The 17,762-nt window shown below is 39.3% G+C and overlaps 1 protein-coding gene across 5 annotated transcripts in view; it reads left to right on the forward strand.

The window, feature by feature from the left end:
- SBNO1 (strawberry notch homolog 1) overlaps positions 1-17,762 on the forward strand; it is a 59,870-nt gene that overhangs the window by 12,496 nt on the left and 29,612 nt on the right. For 4 of the 5 annotated variants that reach the window (XM_045459429.1, XM_045459426.1, XM_045459428.1 and 1 more), the window contains 11 exons: positions 3,367-3,467; positions 7,595-7,691; positions 10,016-10,176; positions 11,156-11,289; positions 11,496-11,586; positions 13,278-13,439; positions 14,316-14,451; positions 14,532-14,637; positions 14,773-14,926; positions 15,905-16,087; positions 16,605-16,702. In XM_045459429.1, coding sequence (XP_045315385.1) covers positions 3,367-3,467; positions 7,595-7,691; positions 10,016-10,176; positions 11,156-11,289; positions 11,496-11,586; positions 13,278-13,439; positions 14,316-14,451; positions 14,532-14,637; positions 14,773-14,926; positions 15,905-16,087; positions 16,605-16,702 — 1,423 coding nt within the window. The remainder of the gene's footprint in view (positions 1-3,366; positions 3,468-7,594; positions 7,692-10,015; positions 10,177-11,155; positions 11,290-11,495; positions 11,587-13,277; positions 13,440-14,315; positions 14,452-14,531; positions 14,638-14,772; positions 14,927-15,904; positions 16,088-16,604; positions 16,703-17,762) is intronic. The other variant, XM_045459427.1, reaches the window with a different exon arrangement.

Here is a 17,762-nt window from a genome sequence, read left to right on the forward strand (position 1 = left end):
TATTTAGTAAATTCCCTTTTAAAATACATATGTTTTCATTATAAAATAATTTACTGCATTTTTTTTTGAAGAATGAGCACCCATATGATAACTTTCTAAAAAAACAGTTTTATTGAAATATAATGTGCATACGATAAATTTTACCTTTTTGAAGTATACGGTTGAGTAGATTATAGTATATTCACAGTTGTTAAACCATCACCACTAGCTAATCCATAGTACCTTAAGGATAGGGTTTAATGGGAAAAAGTTCCACAGTGGTTTGATTACATTTTTAAAAAGTTCATTTATGCATAAAGAATATAGATTTTGGGGCGCCTGGGTGGCGCAGTCGGTTAAGCGTCCGACTTCAGCCAGGTCACGATCTCGCGGCCCGTGAGTTCGAGCCCCGCGTCGGGCTCTGGGCTGATGGCTCAGAGCCTGGAGCCTGTTTCCGATTCTGTGTCTCCCTCTCTCTCTGCCCCTCCCCCGTTCATGCTCTGTCTCTCTCTGTCCCAAAAATAAATAAACGTTGAAAAAAAAAATTAAAAAAAAAAAAAAAAAAAGAATATAGATTTTGTAGTTTTTCTTTGGAGTTTGTTGTTGCTCATTTATTCAACGAATATTTATTGAGTGCCTTCTATATGCCAAGTACTGTTCTGGGGTTTTGAGGCTATGGCTGGGAGAAAAACTGTTGGAATCTCTGCTCTCGTGGAGCTTGCATCCTAGTGGAGAGATGCAGACAATAAAATAAGTTATACAGTACGTCTGATACGGACAAGCTCTGTGGAAAGAAATAGAAAATGGGGTACAGGGCAGGAAGAGGTTACAGTTTTAAGTGGAACGTTCAGAGGAAGCTTCGTGTTTAGTGTATTGAGGTAATTTTTAAGGGTAAAATAGAATTAATTGGTGTTTTTAAAAATTTTAGCAATGTCGTATTTTAGTAGTATAGTTTTAGAAACTGAAAAATGTGAACTCTAAAGAGGGATATTCTTTCCTTCCCTCTACATTCTGCTGAAATATATTTGAGTGCCTTTTTTTTTAATTATTTTTTTTTAATTTTTTTTTTTTTAACGTTTATTTATCTTTGAGACAGACAGAGACAGAGCATGAATGGGGGAGGGTCAGAGAGAGAGAGAGAGAGGGAGACACAGAATCTGAAACAGGCTCCAGGCTGAGTTGTCAGCACAGAGCCCGACGCGGGGCTCGAACTCACGAACTGCAAGATCATGACCTGAGCCGAAGTCGGCCGCTTAACCGACTGAGCCACCCAGGCGCCCCTATTTGAGTGCCTTTTATGTAACAGTACCATGGCAGGCACTGTTGGAAACGGTAACTGACCTCAGTCATAGTCTGAGCTGACCACTATTGTATAGTTTTAGCATAGGAATTGGTGCCTTTTTTTAAAGTAGATTTCTTTGGGATTATTGTATGTTTGGATTAAGGAGATAGAATGGAGGTTCCTGATGATTTATACTGGCACATAAATAGCATTTTATTAGGGTTTTGGAATGAGGTGATAGGTATTGTACAGTTCCTTTTTCCAAAGGAAAAAGGTATTTGTATTTCTAATTGTGGGAAATAAATAAGTTCTAATACCTGATATAGACCAATATATAATTTAGGGACAGAATTGACTGCTTGGAAGTTGTGCTTATGTTTATAAAGAAGAAGGCTGGGGCGTTCGAAAGCAGTGGTCAAAAAGTGTTTGTAGTGCGATGTAGAACTAACTTTGTCTCCAGTGAGAGATGCAATTAAAAATATCAAATTATTTAATGTTTTCTTTGAGTCCATACCATTGTGGCTTTATGGTTATAGTTTACTCAAGGTCATTGTCCTGAACTAACTGCAGCCTGGCAGCTAGATGCCAACTGAAAAATAATTTTAACTGCCTTAGGACAGACTTTTATTTTCTGCCATGGAGAGCAGGACCGTGGCCCTGACCTGGCTGGGGTGCAGGGCAGCATCTGGGATGGCTCTTGGGAGACTTAGGGGTGGGGTGGGGTGGGGTGATCAGTTTTGGAAGCAACTTTCATTAAAAGTTTTTGGGTTTGAGGAAATACTGCTGCTTTTTTGAGTGGCTTTCTGAGCATTCTACCCCTCAGAGCACATGTCCTCATAATGTAAAGAAGACTGTGTTATTGTGAGGGAAGTTCAGAAAGCAAAACAAAACAGGATAGGTTTGGAGCTGATCCAGTAATACTTAGTAAGTACAGTAACATCTACCACATCCAGTGGAGTAGTTTTAAAAAGACAAAAGAGTACAAATCAAGGCCATCTTTGTGTGGAAGCCTGAGAAACCGTCAGACTAGACCAGGGCTGAAAAAGAAACATGTAAGTGAATGCCGAAGATAAGCATACTTTTGTGTTGTAGCAGAGGATCATCTTTTTACTAAAGGGGAAGAACAATAAAAGTATGAAACTGCAAAGAGCAAGATTTTGCATGTTCCTCCCTCACTTAGCTATGGGTGTTGCGCCTTTTGGAGCCATGAGCTCTTTGGGTCTCTGGGTTGAGTCCGCTTCTGTAACTCTGTGAACTGTTCACTGGCTCTCCCACAGTTACGTTAAACAGATAAATCCGTTATCTCTGTGCTGACCTCCTTATTTTGTTAACACTTTGTTATTTTGGAGTCCCAAGTGACAGGCCTCCAAACACTCCCTATCTTTTGGTAGAATAGATCAGATCCGGTGAGTGCTCCTGGTGTGATTGTCACACTGTGGTCTCAAGGATCCCAGGTACCTGAAGCGAGCACTTCAGGGATGTAGGCTGGTTACGGGGCTCTAGACTCCTCAGTCAAGAAGTTCTCCTTGGCCTAGTACTCAAATTGAAGGATTCAGTTCTCTTGCTGTGTGTAAAAAGAGTTTGCAAACCACTGGTATAGAAGAAGAAAAAATTCATTGTTCGGATCTTTGAGGAGAGGAGGAACATAGAATTTCCAAATTTTTTTCTTTTTTCCTTCCAAGAAAGAATTATTTTGCCTTGAAAGCAAGTATCATCAACTTAGGTGAGATTGATTCTGTCTTGGTGATAATACCAAGTTTTGTGGGTTTTTTTGATGAACCAAGTGAAGTGTCGCAAAGTAATGCTAGCTCTTGGTGTTTGTGTTGAAAGAAACTATCAAATATTCTGATTAAGGTGTCTTTTTGATAGTTTTCAAGTTTCCTGTACACGCATATCCGTTTAAGGTAACTTGTTTTCTAAGGTTAATTCTTACCTCCACGATAACACATTGCCTTGCATGTTTTTATCCTTATGCTTAATTTAAGGTAGTGATAAGCAGATCGGTATTTTTTCATTTGTGAAGTGGGTAAACTACTGAGTTTTTAAAAAACTGTTGGAAAAGAAATTCAGAAATCATTCTAAAATGTAATGACTCTCCCCCTCAGCTGATGTAAGCAATGGTACAGTAAAGAAAGAGTCTTCTAATAAAGAAGTAGCGAGAATATGGATAAACGACATGAAAATGAGGAGTTTTTCCCCAACCATGGTGAGTTTTAAAAGCTGTATCTGTATTGTGTTATGGAAGTACACTTGGCTAAAAGTACTCTAAAACAACCCTCAGAAAATTTTTGGGGGTGAAGGGGGGCTACTGAACTGCATAAACTAATGAGTAAGCATTAAATCTCACTGAAGTAAACTAACATACTGAACAAGGTGATAATAACTTGTATATTTGATAGGGTGTAGTATTACACGCGGTACTCACATCCTTTTTTTGTGGATCTCATCTGGTAGACAAAGACAATGTGAGTTAACCAAAAGTGTTTGATAACTGTCCATTTTAGGATTGAACTTGCATGTATAGCTAGTTCTGAGCTGTCAGATCATATAATGTTCTAGTTACAAGTAATCTTTTTCCTTGTAGTTTGGAAATGTATGTTTTGGGTTAATTAATTCTGTACATTTATTTCATTGCTGTGTATAACACTGCATGCGTGTGGTGGGTTTGTACAAGAGGTATACTACATGGTTCCCCCTTCCATAATCACACAATTTGACAAGCACATGGTGTAAGTAGCAATAGAAGGTACAGCAAAAAGTACATTGGGACAGTCACAATTAGGGTTATGACTTTGGAGGAAGAGGAGGTCTCCCTGGACTCAAATGGCCTGAGAAGATTTCATTTTGTGGCAGAGATATAATGGAGATTGGGTGTTGAGTTTGGAGACACTGTAGGAGGGCATTTTAGGAAGGGAGCTAATGCATTGGCACAGAGGAGATGGCTATATGTTTAGGTGACCGTAAGCCATGAGGAAGTTCGAATAGTTGGATTTGGCACTTTGGAGGGTTCTGAGTTGAGTTTGAAAGATTTGGACTTGGTGCAGCACCAGTCGGGGCCACTGGAAGTGGAGGATCCTGTTAGTGACTCAGGATGGGCTGGTGGGGGGAAGACCCTTTGGTTAAGTACTCCAGAAGGAAGTATTAGAAATTAAACTTGGGGGACTACAAAGAGAATGATTGGAACAAGGTGAGAGGGAAGAAAAAAGGGAAAACATGTAACAGTACCAGAGGATTGCTAAGACTTGGGGACGGAATAAGGAACTGGAGACACAGCGCAGCCGTCTGTGCCTGAGGTTTTGAACAGGGACTAGGAGAGTGAATGCTGGCCGGACCCAGTTTACTTAATAGTTGTGTGCCAGCAACTTACATGGAAGTTGATTTTTAGAAAATACAATTGCATTTTTCTTTTTCTTTTTTTTTTTTTTTTTTAATTTTTTTTAAGTTTATTTTTGAGAGAGAGAGAACCAGCCAGGGAGGGGCAGAGAATGGGGGACAGAAGATCCCAAGCGGGCTCTGTTCTGACAGCAGACAGCCCCATGCATGGCTCGAACTCATGAACCATGAGATCATGACTGAACCCAAGTCTGACACTTAACCAACTGAGCCACCTAGGTACCCTGAGATTGCGTTTTTCTTTCAAAAAATGTATGTAGTACTCAGGTTCCCAGTTCAGCTTATGTTTGCCCATAATATGCCAGAAGTTCTTTGTTGTCCTTGCAGTTAAGAAACCTCTAACAGGGAGTGCCTGGGTGGCTTCAGCTTGGGTCATGATCTCTCGATTCGTGAGTTCAAGCCCTGCATGGGGCTCTCTGCACAGAGCACACTTCAGATACTCTGTCTCCTTCTCTCTCTGCCTCTCCCCCGCTCGTGTTTTTTCTCTCTCTCTCTCAAAAATAAATATTAAAAAAAAAAGAGGGGCACCTGGGTGGCTCAGTTGGTTGAGCATCCAGCTTTGGCTCAGGTCATGATCCCACAGTTTGTGGGTTCAAGCTCCACGTCAGGCTCTGTGCTGACAGCATGGAGCTTGCTTGGAATTCTCTCTCTCTCTCTTTCTCTCTCTCTCTCTCTCTCTCTCTCTCTCTCTCTGCCCCTATCCTACTCATTCTCTCCCTCCCTCCGTCCCTCCCTCTCTCTCTCTCTCTCTCTCTCTTTCCCTCCCTCAAAACCAATAAACTTTAAAAAAAAAAAAAAAGAAAGAAAGAAAGAAACATCTAACGGGCGCCTGACTGGCTCAGTCAGTGGGGCATGTGACTCTTGATCTTGAGGTCTTGAGTTCTGGCCCCACGTTGGGCATAGAGCTTAGTTTTTAAAAAACAAAAAGAAAATCTGTATCTCTAGCAGAGATCACAAACTGGTAGACTGTGGACCAAAGCCAGTTGACAAATGTGTTTTGTTGGGTGGGACTCCACAGTATTTTGAAAAAATTTGAATTTGTTGCTACCACATAAAAATCCTCTGATTTCCAGGTTCTCCTGAAAAACAGGAGTACCTGACGACCGTGGGCCCGCATTCCCACCTGAACAGGCTTCTGGCTGAGTAGGAACGTGGACTTTGTGTGTTGGGTGGGCGTTCTGCAGGTACCATAGTCTCCCCACTCCCCCTCATTTATCTCCTTGACCTGAAGCTTGGGGACCCTCAGTTGCCTTTTTATTGGCTTTGAAATTTACCTGTGTGTCCCTGGATTTTGTGACCAGACAGTAGACCAGCTTATCTTCCAGTTAACACTCTTGGTGATTTTTTTTTTTTTTTTTTTAAATTCAGGTGAGGGAAGATAAGATAGAGGGAGAGGGAAGGAGGCTGGTCATTTAGCATAGTATGCATTCTTTTTTTTTTTTTTTTCAATGTTTTGTGTTTTATTTATTTTTGAGAGAGAGAGCATGAGTGGGGGAGGAGCTGAGAGAGGAGGACAGGATCTGAAGCGGGCTCTGCACTGACAGCAGAGAGCCCGATATGGGGCTTGAACTCACGAACTGGGAGATCATGACCTGAAGTCGGAAGCCCAACCCACTGAGCTCCCCAGGTCCCCTAGTCTTATTTGATAACGTGGGGAAAGGGCTGAAGGTGGGATGGGGAAGACACAGAATTTAAGTGATTTAAGCAAGGCCATGCAAATTAACAGCAGAATGAGGATTTGTATGTGTTTCTTTGCCAACCCCACTTTGTCTCCAGTTTCTCAAATTGAGTTTTATTTTGGCATACTTTCTAAGAACATTCAGGAACTTTTTTGGATTTTTTTCCTAAGGATTCCATGGATTGATGTTGATTGGATATTTATCTACCATCTCCCTCTTCCTTCCCACTTTTATTGAGCATCTGTTTGCCATCATAACTCTAGACAAAATAAAAAGAAATCGAAGAGCCTGCCCTTACCTTTCAATGTTTTGTTATCCTTGGTGTTGCCTGTAGGCCCTGACTGGCTTCTCTCTCTTTTTTTTTCCCCCTCCTTTTCTGGATATACTGGATTTCACAGATTTTTCTCTATAGTCTTTCTTGAACAAGCACATTAATAAATACCTTTGGTGTTGGTTTACTTGTAGTGAAAAGAGGCTTGTTCAGGGTCTTTCTATTCCCCTATTTCTCCCTACCACTCCTCCTTTAAGATTCTGTGAAGAAAAAAAGGAACATGTGATTGGTAGCCATTCGCACAAGTTGTCTAGGACAGTCTGGCTTTATTCTAGTTTTCCTGGTGTGCTTAACTAATAGCTCCCCATTTCATTTTCACGTGTGCCAAGGATTAGAGAGTAAGTGATATGGCTTTCTTATATGTGATTGTTGTGTTTGTGGAAACACAGATGTCTGAAGTAAATGCTCCGCCCTTCAGAAGAACCTTTAAATCCAGAGTTTTCTGGGGTTTTAGTTTCAATGTCCGAGGGAGAGAAGACAGGTGACGTGAAGGTTTACTAAAATGAGGGTGGGATGTGTGGCTTCAGTGGTTTCTGCCATTGATGTTGTAGGATGAGCTGCTGGGGCTCATCCACCTTCCTTCCTAAGCCTTTTGGTCCTTCTCTTCCTGGAACTGACAAGGACTGAGGTTAGAAAGAGTTCTGGGCATCAGGGAGGGTGGTAGGCAAAGGGGAAAGTAGTTTGAGAGGTAGTGACTGGAAGGAAGGTGGAGCCCTGAGGTGACCCAGCAGTGTGTTAGAGCTGAGAGTAGGGCATGGATTATCTTTGCTCATCAGAGAAGCACGGAAGAACCAAAGTATGATCCAGCTTTGAGGGAACATAGAAGAGGAATGTCATGTTTCCGAGACTGAAGATTGCTAGTATTCCTACAGAGGAGTTTTCCTGTGTGTTGGCTGGACCTCCAGTCTCTGATTATGCTCTATGTTACAGAAGGTCCCTGTTGTGAAAGAGGAAGATGAACCAGAAGAGGAAGATGAAGAAGAAATGGGTCATGCAGAAACCTATGCAGAATATATGCCAATAAAATGTATGTCTTTGGGATTTGTCAAAATGATGAAAGACTTTTGGGTTCCTCTTGAACTTAAGTAACTTTCCCACACATGTTATTACCTATTAGGATCTATCAATATTGGGTACCTTGGAATTTTGACAAGTGTGAGCCTTATAATCTGTTTTAAACTATTACAGGTTTTAAAATATCTAGGTGAAAATTTTACTGGTGTATTTTTTCCTACAGAAAGTTAAAACTGTTTTGGGTTGAAGTCCTTTAAAACTAAGAGTAAAAAAGCTTGGGCTTTATTTTGTTTCAAGTTAATTTTGCTCATGTCAGCAGCAGGTATAAAATCATAGTGAATTATAGAGGCGTAAGTCTGTACCTTAGCTTTATATACTTTATGCAAACAAAAGCATGGGAATCTTAAAAATACAATGTGCTATTTATTTCAATAGTGTACATTAACATTTCTCCCTTTTTGCCGTAACAACCATGTCTTATTTTTTTTAGTGACCACTATACTATGTCAAACTGAAAATTAATAGTTTTTAACTTTAGTAGAAAAATGTTCACTTTGGGTGGCTCAGTTGGTTAAGTGCCCGACTCTTGATTTAGGCTCACTCAGGTCACGATCTCATGATTGTGCGTTTGAGCCCAGTGGGGCTTCAGTTCGGCATGGAGCTTGCTTGAGATTCTCCCTCTCCCCACCTCCCTCCTGCCTCTAGCATGTACTCCCTCCCTCTCAAAAAAAACCAAATGTTCACTCTCATTATATGGTGGTGATAAGATGGAAAAAATATACACATGGCTAGAATCTTTTATGTACTCTGAGTTTCTATAAAAAGCCACTAATATTACCACTTGAACTAAAAAATCTGTTTACCAACTGTGTATGGACTTCAAGCTCCCATAATTTTCTGGCCATTTAAAAAGAAATTATTTATTTTTAATGTTTATTTTTGAGAGAGAGCGTGCATGCATGTGAGTGGGAGAGGAGAAGGTGCAGAAAGAGAGAGGAATAGAGAATCCAAAGCGGGCTCCACACTGACAGGAGAGTGCTGGATGTGTGGGGCCTTGAACCCATGAACCATGAGATCATGACCTGAGCCAACATTGGACGCTCAACCTACTGAGCCACCCAGGTGTCTCTATTTATTTATTTAAGTTTATTTATGTATTTTGAGAGAGCAAGCCAGGGAAGGACAGGGAGAGAGGGAACCCCCAAGCAGGTCCATGGTATTAGTACAGAACCCGACTCGGGACTTAATGTCATAAACTGTGAGAACTGAAACCTGAGCTGAAACCCAAGAGTCAGACACCTAATTGACTGAGTCACCCAGGCGCCCCTAAAATGAACTTTAGAAGTCAAAGAAAAACAATTTTTTTAATTAAATTTTATTTTTTAATTTAAATCCAAGTTAGTGAACATACAGTAAAAATAATTGTTTTTTGACGAACTTTAAAGAGCACTTGGCTTGCTCAGCTGGTAGAACATGTAGCTTTTGATTTCAGAGTTGTAAGTTCAAGCCCCACGTGGATGTGGAAGCTACTTAAAAATAATACATACACATATACTTACATACCTGTATACGTTTTTAAACTACAAACTTCAGGTTGTGGTATCTGAAATGGGTAGTTTCCCCCTCCCACCCATAATAGTTCATAAAAGGATTGAGAGTTTATCCATGGCCCTTGAAACCAAAGTCAGCAAACTAAATTTGGACTTTTGCTTGTTTTTATAAAGTTTTATTGGAACATAACCATGCGCGTGAGTTTATTTATTTATTGGCTGTGGCTGCTTTTACATTGCTACAATACCGATGTTCAGTAACACCAGATACTCTGCAAAGCTGGAAATATTTATTGTCTGACTATATATAGAAAAGGTTTGCTGACCTCTGTTTAAAGCTATTCACATAATGCATTTTGGGGAATTAGTTGCTGTTTAATTTTATGGCCAAGATTTCCATTAAAATCCCTTTCAAAATAAAATTACATTCCAAACTTTTGTTTCACTGATGCAAGGGAATGATTCATTCAAGTAAATTCCCAAATCTAGGATTGTGTTTGTTGCTATTGGAGAACCTGGTGGTATGAACCAAGTCCATATTTTTCTAGACTTTTTTAATCAGCGGGTCTTTATTTAAAGCATGAGTATTTGATAAATAGGTCCTTTTAGTCAAATTTAAATAGTAATTTACCACCCATCAATGCCTTTATAGAATCCTGAAGTGTATAGTTACTTATTTACTTTTACTTTTTCTATGATAGGAAAAATATGGCAATATCATATAATAAAACTGGAAGTGTTATTACCTAGAAAAATTAAAATGAAGTTTTTTAAATTTTTCGTTCAGTAAAAATTGGCCTACGTCATCCAGATGCTGTAGTGGAAACTAGTTCTTTATCCAGTGTTACTCCTCCTGATGTTTGGTACAAAACATCCATTTCTGAAGAAACCATTGATAATGGCTGGTTATCAGCATTACAGCTTGAGGCAATTACTTATGCAGCGCAGGTAAGCAATAATGTTTCGTAGCTACATACAATATTTATCTTTGAATCCTGGTCCATATAATACAGTTGTTTTAATGCAAAGGTTAAGTTTTCCTTGCATGAAAAACTTGTGAATGTGATTTTTATAGAAGTTTCACGTGTCTGATAATTAAAGAGGTAGCATGGATTCAGGAGGTGTGCGTTTCTACTAGAAATGACAAATGTTACAGCCTTTTTGGAATGTGTATTAAAATTAAAAATACATATATCGTAAGGCGCCTGGCTGGCTCAGTCATGCAACTTTTGATCTTGGAGTCATGCAACTCTTGATCTCGGGGTCACGAGTTCAAGCCCCACGTTGGGCGCAGAGCTTGCTTGAAAAAATAACATATATCCTTTGACCTAACAAGTGTATTATTGGAAGTCTATTCGACAGAACTATTAGATTGAGAACATATATATTAAGGAGATGGATAGATGGGTGGTTGACTTTGTTTTTGTTTTTGGTGGATGACTATTTGTTGCAGCTTTTTTAACTTTGGTGGTAGAATGCTGGAAAAGACTTAAAAGCCCATACCCTTGTGGGTGTTTGAATAAACTGTGGTATTAGTGTATGGGTATGGTACTGTCTTTTAAAACCATGAATTAGAGTTATGCTAGTTGTCTTGAGAGGGCTTCTGTCGTACTCCATTTCTGTAAAATAAGTAATGGCCAAACAGCTAACCATCCCCCATGTTTATGTGTGATTAAAAGTTTGTATTTGACTCTGCAAGCATTGAAACAGGTATGGGAGAATGCTCACCAGTTTGTTGACTTCAGTTACCTGGTGCATGTGAGTGTGGCAAGAAACAGTACTTAGTAAATATAAAGAAAGTATTCATACTAAGCCAAAGTGTATGTCATTTGTATACGCATAAATCACATTAATATTTTCCTGTTTAAAAGGCTGATGACTAAGGTATTTGAAGGAGTAGATTAATTATCAACTTTCTCTTTTTTAGCAACATGAAACATTCCTACCTAATGGAGATCGTGCTGGCTTCTTAATAGGTGATGGTGCTGGTGTAGGAAAAGGAAGGACGATAGCAGGAATCATCTATGAAAATTATTTGTTGAGTAGAAAAAGAGCATTATGGTAAGTAAGTGCCAAAGACTGTGTAAGCTTTCTTTTGTGAATAATTACTTACGCATGTGAGATGGGTTTTATTACTGAGTAGGTGTATTTTTTAAGTGTCGAGGCCTGGTTTTATTTATCCTGATGAGTACTGCTAGATTGATGGAATTTGCATTTAATTTGTATGTGTGTGTGTTTCTTTTTTTCTTTTCTTTTTTATGTGGCAGGTTCAGTGTTTCAAATGACTTGAAGTATGATGCTGAAAGAGATTTGAGGGATATTGGAGCAAAAAACATTTTGGTTCATTCATTAAATAAGGTATGAAAGCTTTCTATTCAGTCATTCAGTAAATATTGATTCATCTGTGAGATTGGAATAATAACAGGTTCTACTTTGTAGAGTTACAAAGATCGAGTGAGTTATTTTACAGAAAGCATTAGTTGAGGGCTAGCCATTCTCATTGGGTTGTGGATTACTGTACGTCAGCTACTGTGCCAGGTACGGTTGGGTGGTGACAAACAAAATAGGCCTTGTCTCTGTCATTACGGAGTTTATTCTCAGTCTTCAGTGTTGGTCTTTGTTTCTGAGGTGACTTTATATGCTGAAGCTCACAACTGGGTGTAGAAGGGTGCACTGTAGTAAAGCTGTGTGGACAGGTGGTGTGCCCATCACAGCACATAGGGAATTGTTGACTTTTGGAGACTGATTTGGAGATTTGTCTGGTAGATTTGTGTATCTGTACCTGCGTTTGTGTAAGAACAGTACTGTCAAGTGGAAGAAAATGTGGGTAGGTATCTAAAGCAGTTTAGGGGCGCCTGGGTGGCACAGTCGGTTAGGCGTCCGACTTCAGCCAGGTCACGATCTCGCGGTCCGTGAGTTCGAGCCCCACATCAGGCTCTGGGCTGATGGCTCAGAGCCTGGAGCCTGTTTCCGATTCTGTGTCTCCCTCTCTCTCTGCCCCTCCCCCATTCATGCTCTGTCTCTCTGTCCCAAAAATGAATAAACGTTGAAAAAAAAAAAAATTTAAAGCAGTTTAATGTAATAAGAATCTTCATGTTCATTTAGCAAACCCTTACTGACCTCCTCCTGTGCACCAACTGCTGGAGTTACCAGGGTGGAATAGACAGACCTGGTTCCTGCAGGTCCTCCCCGTTAGCCTTTTGAAAATAAGTAAGGACAAGCATTCCATGTGGCCCTAAGTTGGTTCAGTGTTGCCTTGCTCATCATCGGCTTTTTTTGGGGGGGGGGTATGACTGAGTGGATTGGTGGTGCTGGTTCTTGAATTGATAACTGACAGCTCAAACTAAAAAACTGACTGGCGTAGCTCGTTATATATGACACAGGACTGACAGTGACTTGGCATATAGCAAGTGCACAATAAATATTTGTAAAATGAATATCGTGACTTTTTTCTTAGAGGGGAGCTTGGTTTATAACCTTTCGGCTTTTTGTTTTGTTTTTGAGAGAGGGAGTAGGGGAGGGACAGAGGGAGAGAGGAGAGAATCTTAGGCAGGCTCTACATCCAGCACAGAGCCCCATGCGGGGCTTGATCCCATGGTGGCGAAATCATGACATGAATTGAAATCCAGAGTAGGATGTTTAACTGACTTGGCCACCCAGGAGCCCCTGTAATCTTTTGTTGTTGCTGTTGATAGAAGTTTTTTGAGGAGGGCCTGGGTGGCTCCCTGCTGGGTGTGGAGCCTGCTTAGGGGAGTCTTTTCCTCTCCCTGTGCCCCTCCCTGCCAGCACTCTCTCAAAAAAAAAGGTTTTTGAGACTTTGATGAAAACTGGATCCTTACGTCATGAAGTTACGTGTGTGTGTACGTACATACATACAATGGTACGTGTGTGTGTATACGTATGTAGAAGAAATTTTGTGTATGGTCTTAGGGGTCCTTTGACTTCCCTAAAACCCATGATAGACTCACCAGTTTCCTGCTATAGAAGCTTAGGTAAGATAAATGTTTCAGAGAAAAAAGTATATTTATAATTTCTTTTTTCTTTTTTAGTTTAAATATGGAAAAATTTCTTCCAAACATAACGGGAGCGTGAAAAAGGGTGTTATTTTTGCTACCTATTCTTCCCTTATTGGTGAAAGTCAGTCTGGTGGTAAATACAAAACTAGATTAAAACAACTTCTGCATTGGTGTGGTGATGACTTCGATGGAGTGGTATCCTTTTCAATAAATGTTTTTATGTTTTTTAATGACACAAAAGTGCATGTGAGAATAAACCTTTGGAAAACTACATCCTGAGGTTAACTGCAATTGCTGGGATGAGAGCTTTTAGGATAGCTCAGCATCCAAGGGGTCAGAAAGTTGATTCTGTCTTGTAGCTGCCATATAGGAGGCCAGTATGTAAGCTCCTGGTTTAGGGAAATGTTAAGAGGTGTGGGACGTGATGAATGCTATATTCCTCTTTTTGGGGATTCACGGTGCATATTGATATAGTAAAGCATCTGAGACGACTAAGGGGAAAAAACTGAACTTAGTGATGTTCAAACCTATTTACCCGTGGCAAACCTTTTGCTGTCCTGCATGAGGAATGCCAGTTTTTAAAATGCTCATAAAGTTAGTTACCAATTGTACTTCTACTTAGAGAATTTGCCAAAATTGTGTGGTGGACCTTTCTTGCCAGGGTGGATCCTTTCCTCCATTCTAGTCAAGAATTAAATATCAGGTTAATAGAAATACCCAAATCAGAGGTTGCCTCTGAGACTTGAAAGGGAGGGGTTACGTCAAAGAGAGGCACGTAGAGGGCTTCATTTATGTTTGTGATCTTAAAAAGAATCTGAGGCAAATAAGGTAAAATGTTACAGGTTTTACAAAGCTGTATGATGGGTATGTTGGTATTATTTTAAAAAGTTAATGCTCAGGGGCTTATTATCCGTGGCAACTCTCCCTTCCTGATTATCTTGAACTTGGCCCACTCCTCTACCACAGAAATTTGGGATGTTCCCCAAGACCTTAAGGAAATAAAAGTTAAACCTTCTTTAAAGATTAGAAATACTTGCTACTGTGATATGTTCCTTAATTCACTCTGTACAGATAGTCTTTGACGAATGCCATAAAGCAAAAAACTTATGTCCTGTTGGTTCTTCGAAGCCAACCAAGACAGGCTTGGCAGTTTTAGAGCTTCAGAACAAATTGCCAAAGGCCAGAGTTGTTTATGCTAGTGCCACTGGTGAGTTGTTATTTTATTTGAAAGATACATGTGTGAGTTATTTATTCAGCTATAACATGTTTTGTTTTGGGATTTTTCAGGTGCTTCTGAACCACGAAACATGGCCTATATGAACCGTCTTGGAATATGGGGTGAGGGAACTCCATTTAGAGAATTCAGTGATTTTATCCAAGCGGTAGAACGGAGGTAAGGTAGTTTACGGTATACGCTATTTGTTCTCAGTTGCAGTTTAAAAGAGGTGTTACTGCTAAAACCTTTTCCACTTATATTAAAGCCCTACTATATTTAATGATAGTTACTGTGTGTTTTAATTTTATTCAGAGGTGTTGGTGCCATGGAAATAGTTGCTATGGATATGAAACTTAGAGGAATGTACATTGCTCGACAGCTGAGCTTTACTGGAGTGACCTTCAAAATTGAGGAAGTTCTTCTTTCTCAGAGCTATGTGAAAATGTATAACAAAGCAGTCAAGCTGGTGAGAAGTTATTTCTTAATTCCTAGTATTTTTAATGTCTGTCAGCCCACAAGAGTATATTTTGCTGTAAAACAACAGATAAATCACCAGATCCTTACTTTCCTAATTTTCTGAGCTTTCTCTTTGTTAAAGTAATTTATTAGGAGAAAAAAGCTATTGGGGAGCCTGGGTAGTTCAGTCGGTTGAGCGTCTGACTCTTGATTTCGGCTCAGGTCATGATTCCAGGGTCATGAGGTCGAGCCCCGCATCAGGGTCTATGCTGGGTGTGGAGCCTGCTTCAGATTCTTTCTCTCCCCCTCTGCCTCTCTTCACCGCTTGTGCACGTGCGCTTTCTCTCTTTCAAGTAAATATAAATAAATAAAGCAACATAAAAAAGCTATTTACAATGGGGTGTCTGGCTGGCTCAGTCGAAGAGCATGTGACTTGATCTTCAGGGTTATGAGTTCGAGCCACATTTAGTGTAGAGATCACTTAAATGCATAAACATTTTAAAATGCCATTTATTTAAGTCGCATAGTTTTAAAATTACAGTGTAACTATTCCCTAAAATGACTGTAGTTGCTAAGAAGAGTTTCGAGGTAACCGTGAACATCCTGAAAAACATTTGTTTAGAGCTTCCCAAGCTACTGAAGTTGGTTTATTAAATTAATGTTAAGTAGTCTTGCACCTAACATTATTTTGCTTGAATCGGTCATTTTTTAAAAATGTTTATTTATTTTTGAGAGAGAAAGTACACAAGCGGGGGTGGGGTGGGGGGGAGGCAGAAAGGGAGACAGAGAGAATCCCAAGCAGGCTCCATGCTGTGCACGTAGAGCCTGATGCGGGGCTCGAACTCAGAAACCGTGAGATCATGACCCGAGCCAAAATCAGGAGTCGGACGCTTAACTGAATGAGGCACCCAGGTGCCCCGAATCAGTGATTTTTAAATAATTCACACTTACAGATGAAATATCTAAAATGTTGATTGTGTATCTTCAGTGGGTCATTGCCAGAGAGCGATTTCAGCAAGCTGCAGATCTGATTGATGCTGAGCAACGCATGAAGAAATCCATGTGGGGTCAGTTCTGGTCTGCTCACCAGAGATTTTTCAAATACTTGTGTATAGCATCCAAAGTTAAAAGGGTTGTGCAACTAGCTCGAGAAGAAATCAAGAATGGAAAAGTAAGTTGAAGAACACATTAATAGATTTATTCTTTGGTTATGTTTTCTAGTCTTGTGTGTTCAGGCTTTCTGCTTGGAAAGCCTGCTCTTTCTGAGAGTTGTAAAAGTATTAATGTAGTCAGACTTTAAAATACACATTTCTTTAAAGAATTTAGATAGCTCAAAAGAGTATAAAGAAATAAACCACTATAATTTGGCCATCCATAGATACAACTACTGATGACATGTGGGTATTTATTGCCATACAGTTTTTTCTTTTCAGCAAAATATAGATATACTTGAAGTACAAAGAACTGAGGCAGGGGCTTTAAATATGTCCACTGCTGTAATCCTATTTCCTAGCTAAGTTTTTTACACATAGTAGCATGCCTCAGATATATACAGAATAAATAAATGAGCACGTATGTACAATAATGGGTCATTCTTGTTTGAAATCCTTTTTCTTCACTAAATATGTAAAATACATCTTAAGAAACCACATGCGTGGTATTATTTATAATTCTGTTTTTCTCTCCAGTGTGTCGTAATTGGTCTGCAGTCGACAGGAGAAGCTAGAACATTAGAAGCCTTGGAGGAGGGTGGAGGAGAATTGAATGATTTCGTTTCAACTGCCAAGTAATGTTTTTGGTTTTAAGTTTTTATTTAGATTAGTTTTAAGTGTTCGCATTTCCTGGAGGCAAAAGTTTTGATTCATCCATATCATCATTAAAGTTTTTCTGATCTTAGTTTTTGCAGTTCTGTGCGATCCCTTGACAGTATATCCTTTGGAAAACAACATACGAATGCTCAGTTGTTGAGCATTTTGACAATATTGTGCCCAGTATTTGAACTAATGGAAGGGTATGATTTTTGTCTTGTAGATCTTGGAAATGTGTGACAGCTTGGATTAGTTTCTGTTTTAGTTTCAGCTTTGTGTGTTTGAAATTACCATTATCCACAGGAACAATAAGTAGAGTTTGCCCCAGTTTAGTAATCTGTGTATAAAAATTGCACGCAATCATGGGATATTCAAAAAGAGTTTTAAAAAGAAGTTTTTAGACATCGTTTCTCAGTTTATTTGCCTACCCTAGCCATGTTAACTGTGGTAGTAATATTAGCAAAATAACCTTTGCCCCACCTATCTTTTGCCTCAGGCGATATATTCAAGTGGTTCCTTTTAAGGTGAATATAACCCAAAACTGCTTCTAAAAACAAAACATGCACCTACTAATCTGTTGTCTTTTGTACTTATGTGCCTATTACTATGTTGTTTAAAATGGTAGGAGCTAGTCACGGGTGCCTATCAATGGCTAGTCCAAATTGAGATACGCTGTGAATGTAAACACAGGAGATTTCATTCAAAGACTTAAAGTATATGTTTTACATCTCACTGATTGCATTTTGAAACGATACATTGATATATAATAGTAGAATATGTCCTGAAATGTATTACTAAAAAACGTTTGTCTAGTTTTCTTTTACTTTTTAATGTAGTTACTAGAAAATGTAAAAATTGCATATTTGTCTTGGCCTGAACTTTATTTCAGTTAGCGTTGACCTACAATATTAAGGTTATTTCAGCTGGATTATCACTGTTTTGTAAAACTGAACAAAGTATACAGTATTTACTTTTTAGGAAATGTATTTTAAAAATATATTCAGTAAGACTTTACATATAATAAACTATTTGGCAAAC

This window comes from Leopardus geoffroyi, chromosome D3 (genome assembly GCF_018350155.1).
Source record: "Leopardus geoffroyi isolate Oge1 chromosome D3, O.geoffroyi_Oge1_pat1.0, whole genome shotgun sequence".
Taxonomy (NCBI): Eukaryota; Metazoa; Chordata; class Mammalia; order Carnivora; family Felidae; genus Leopardus; species Leopardus geoffroyi.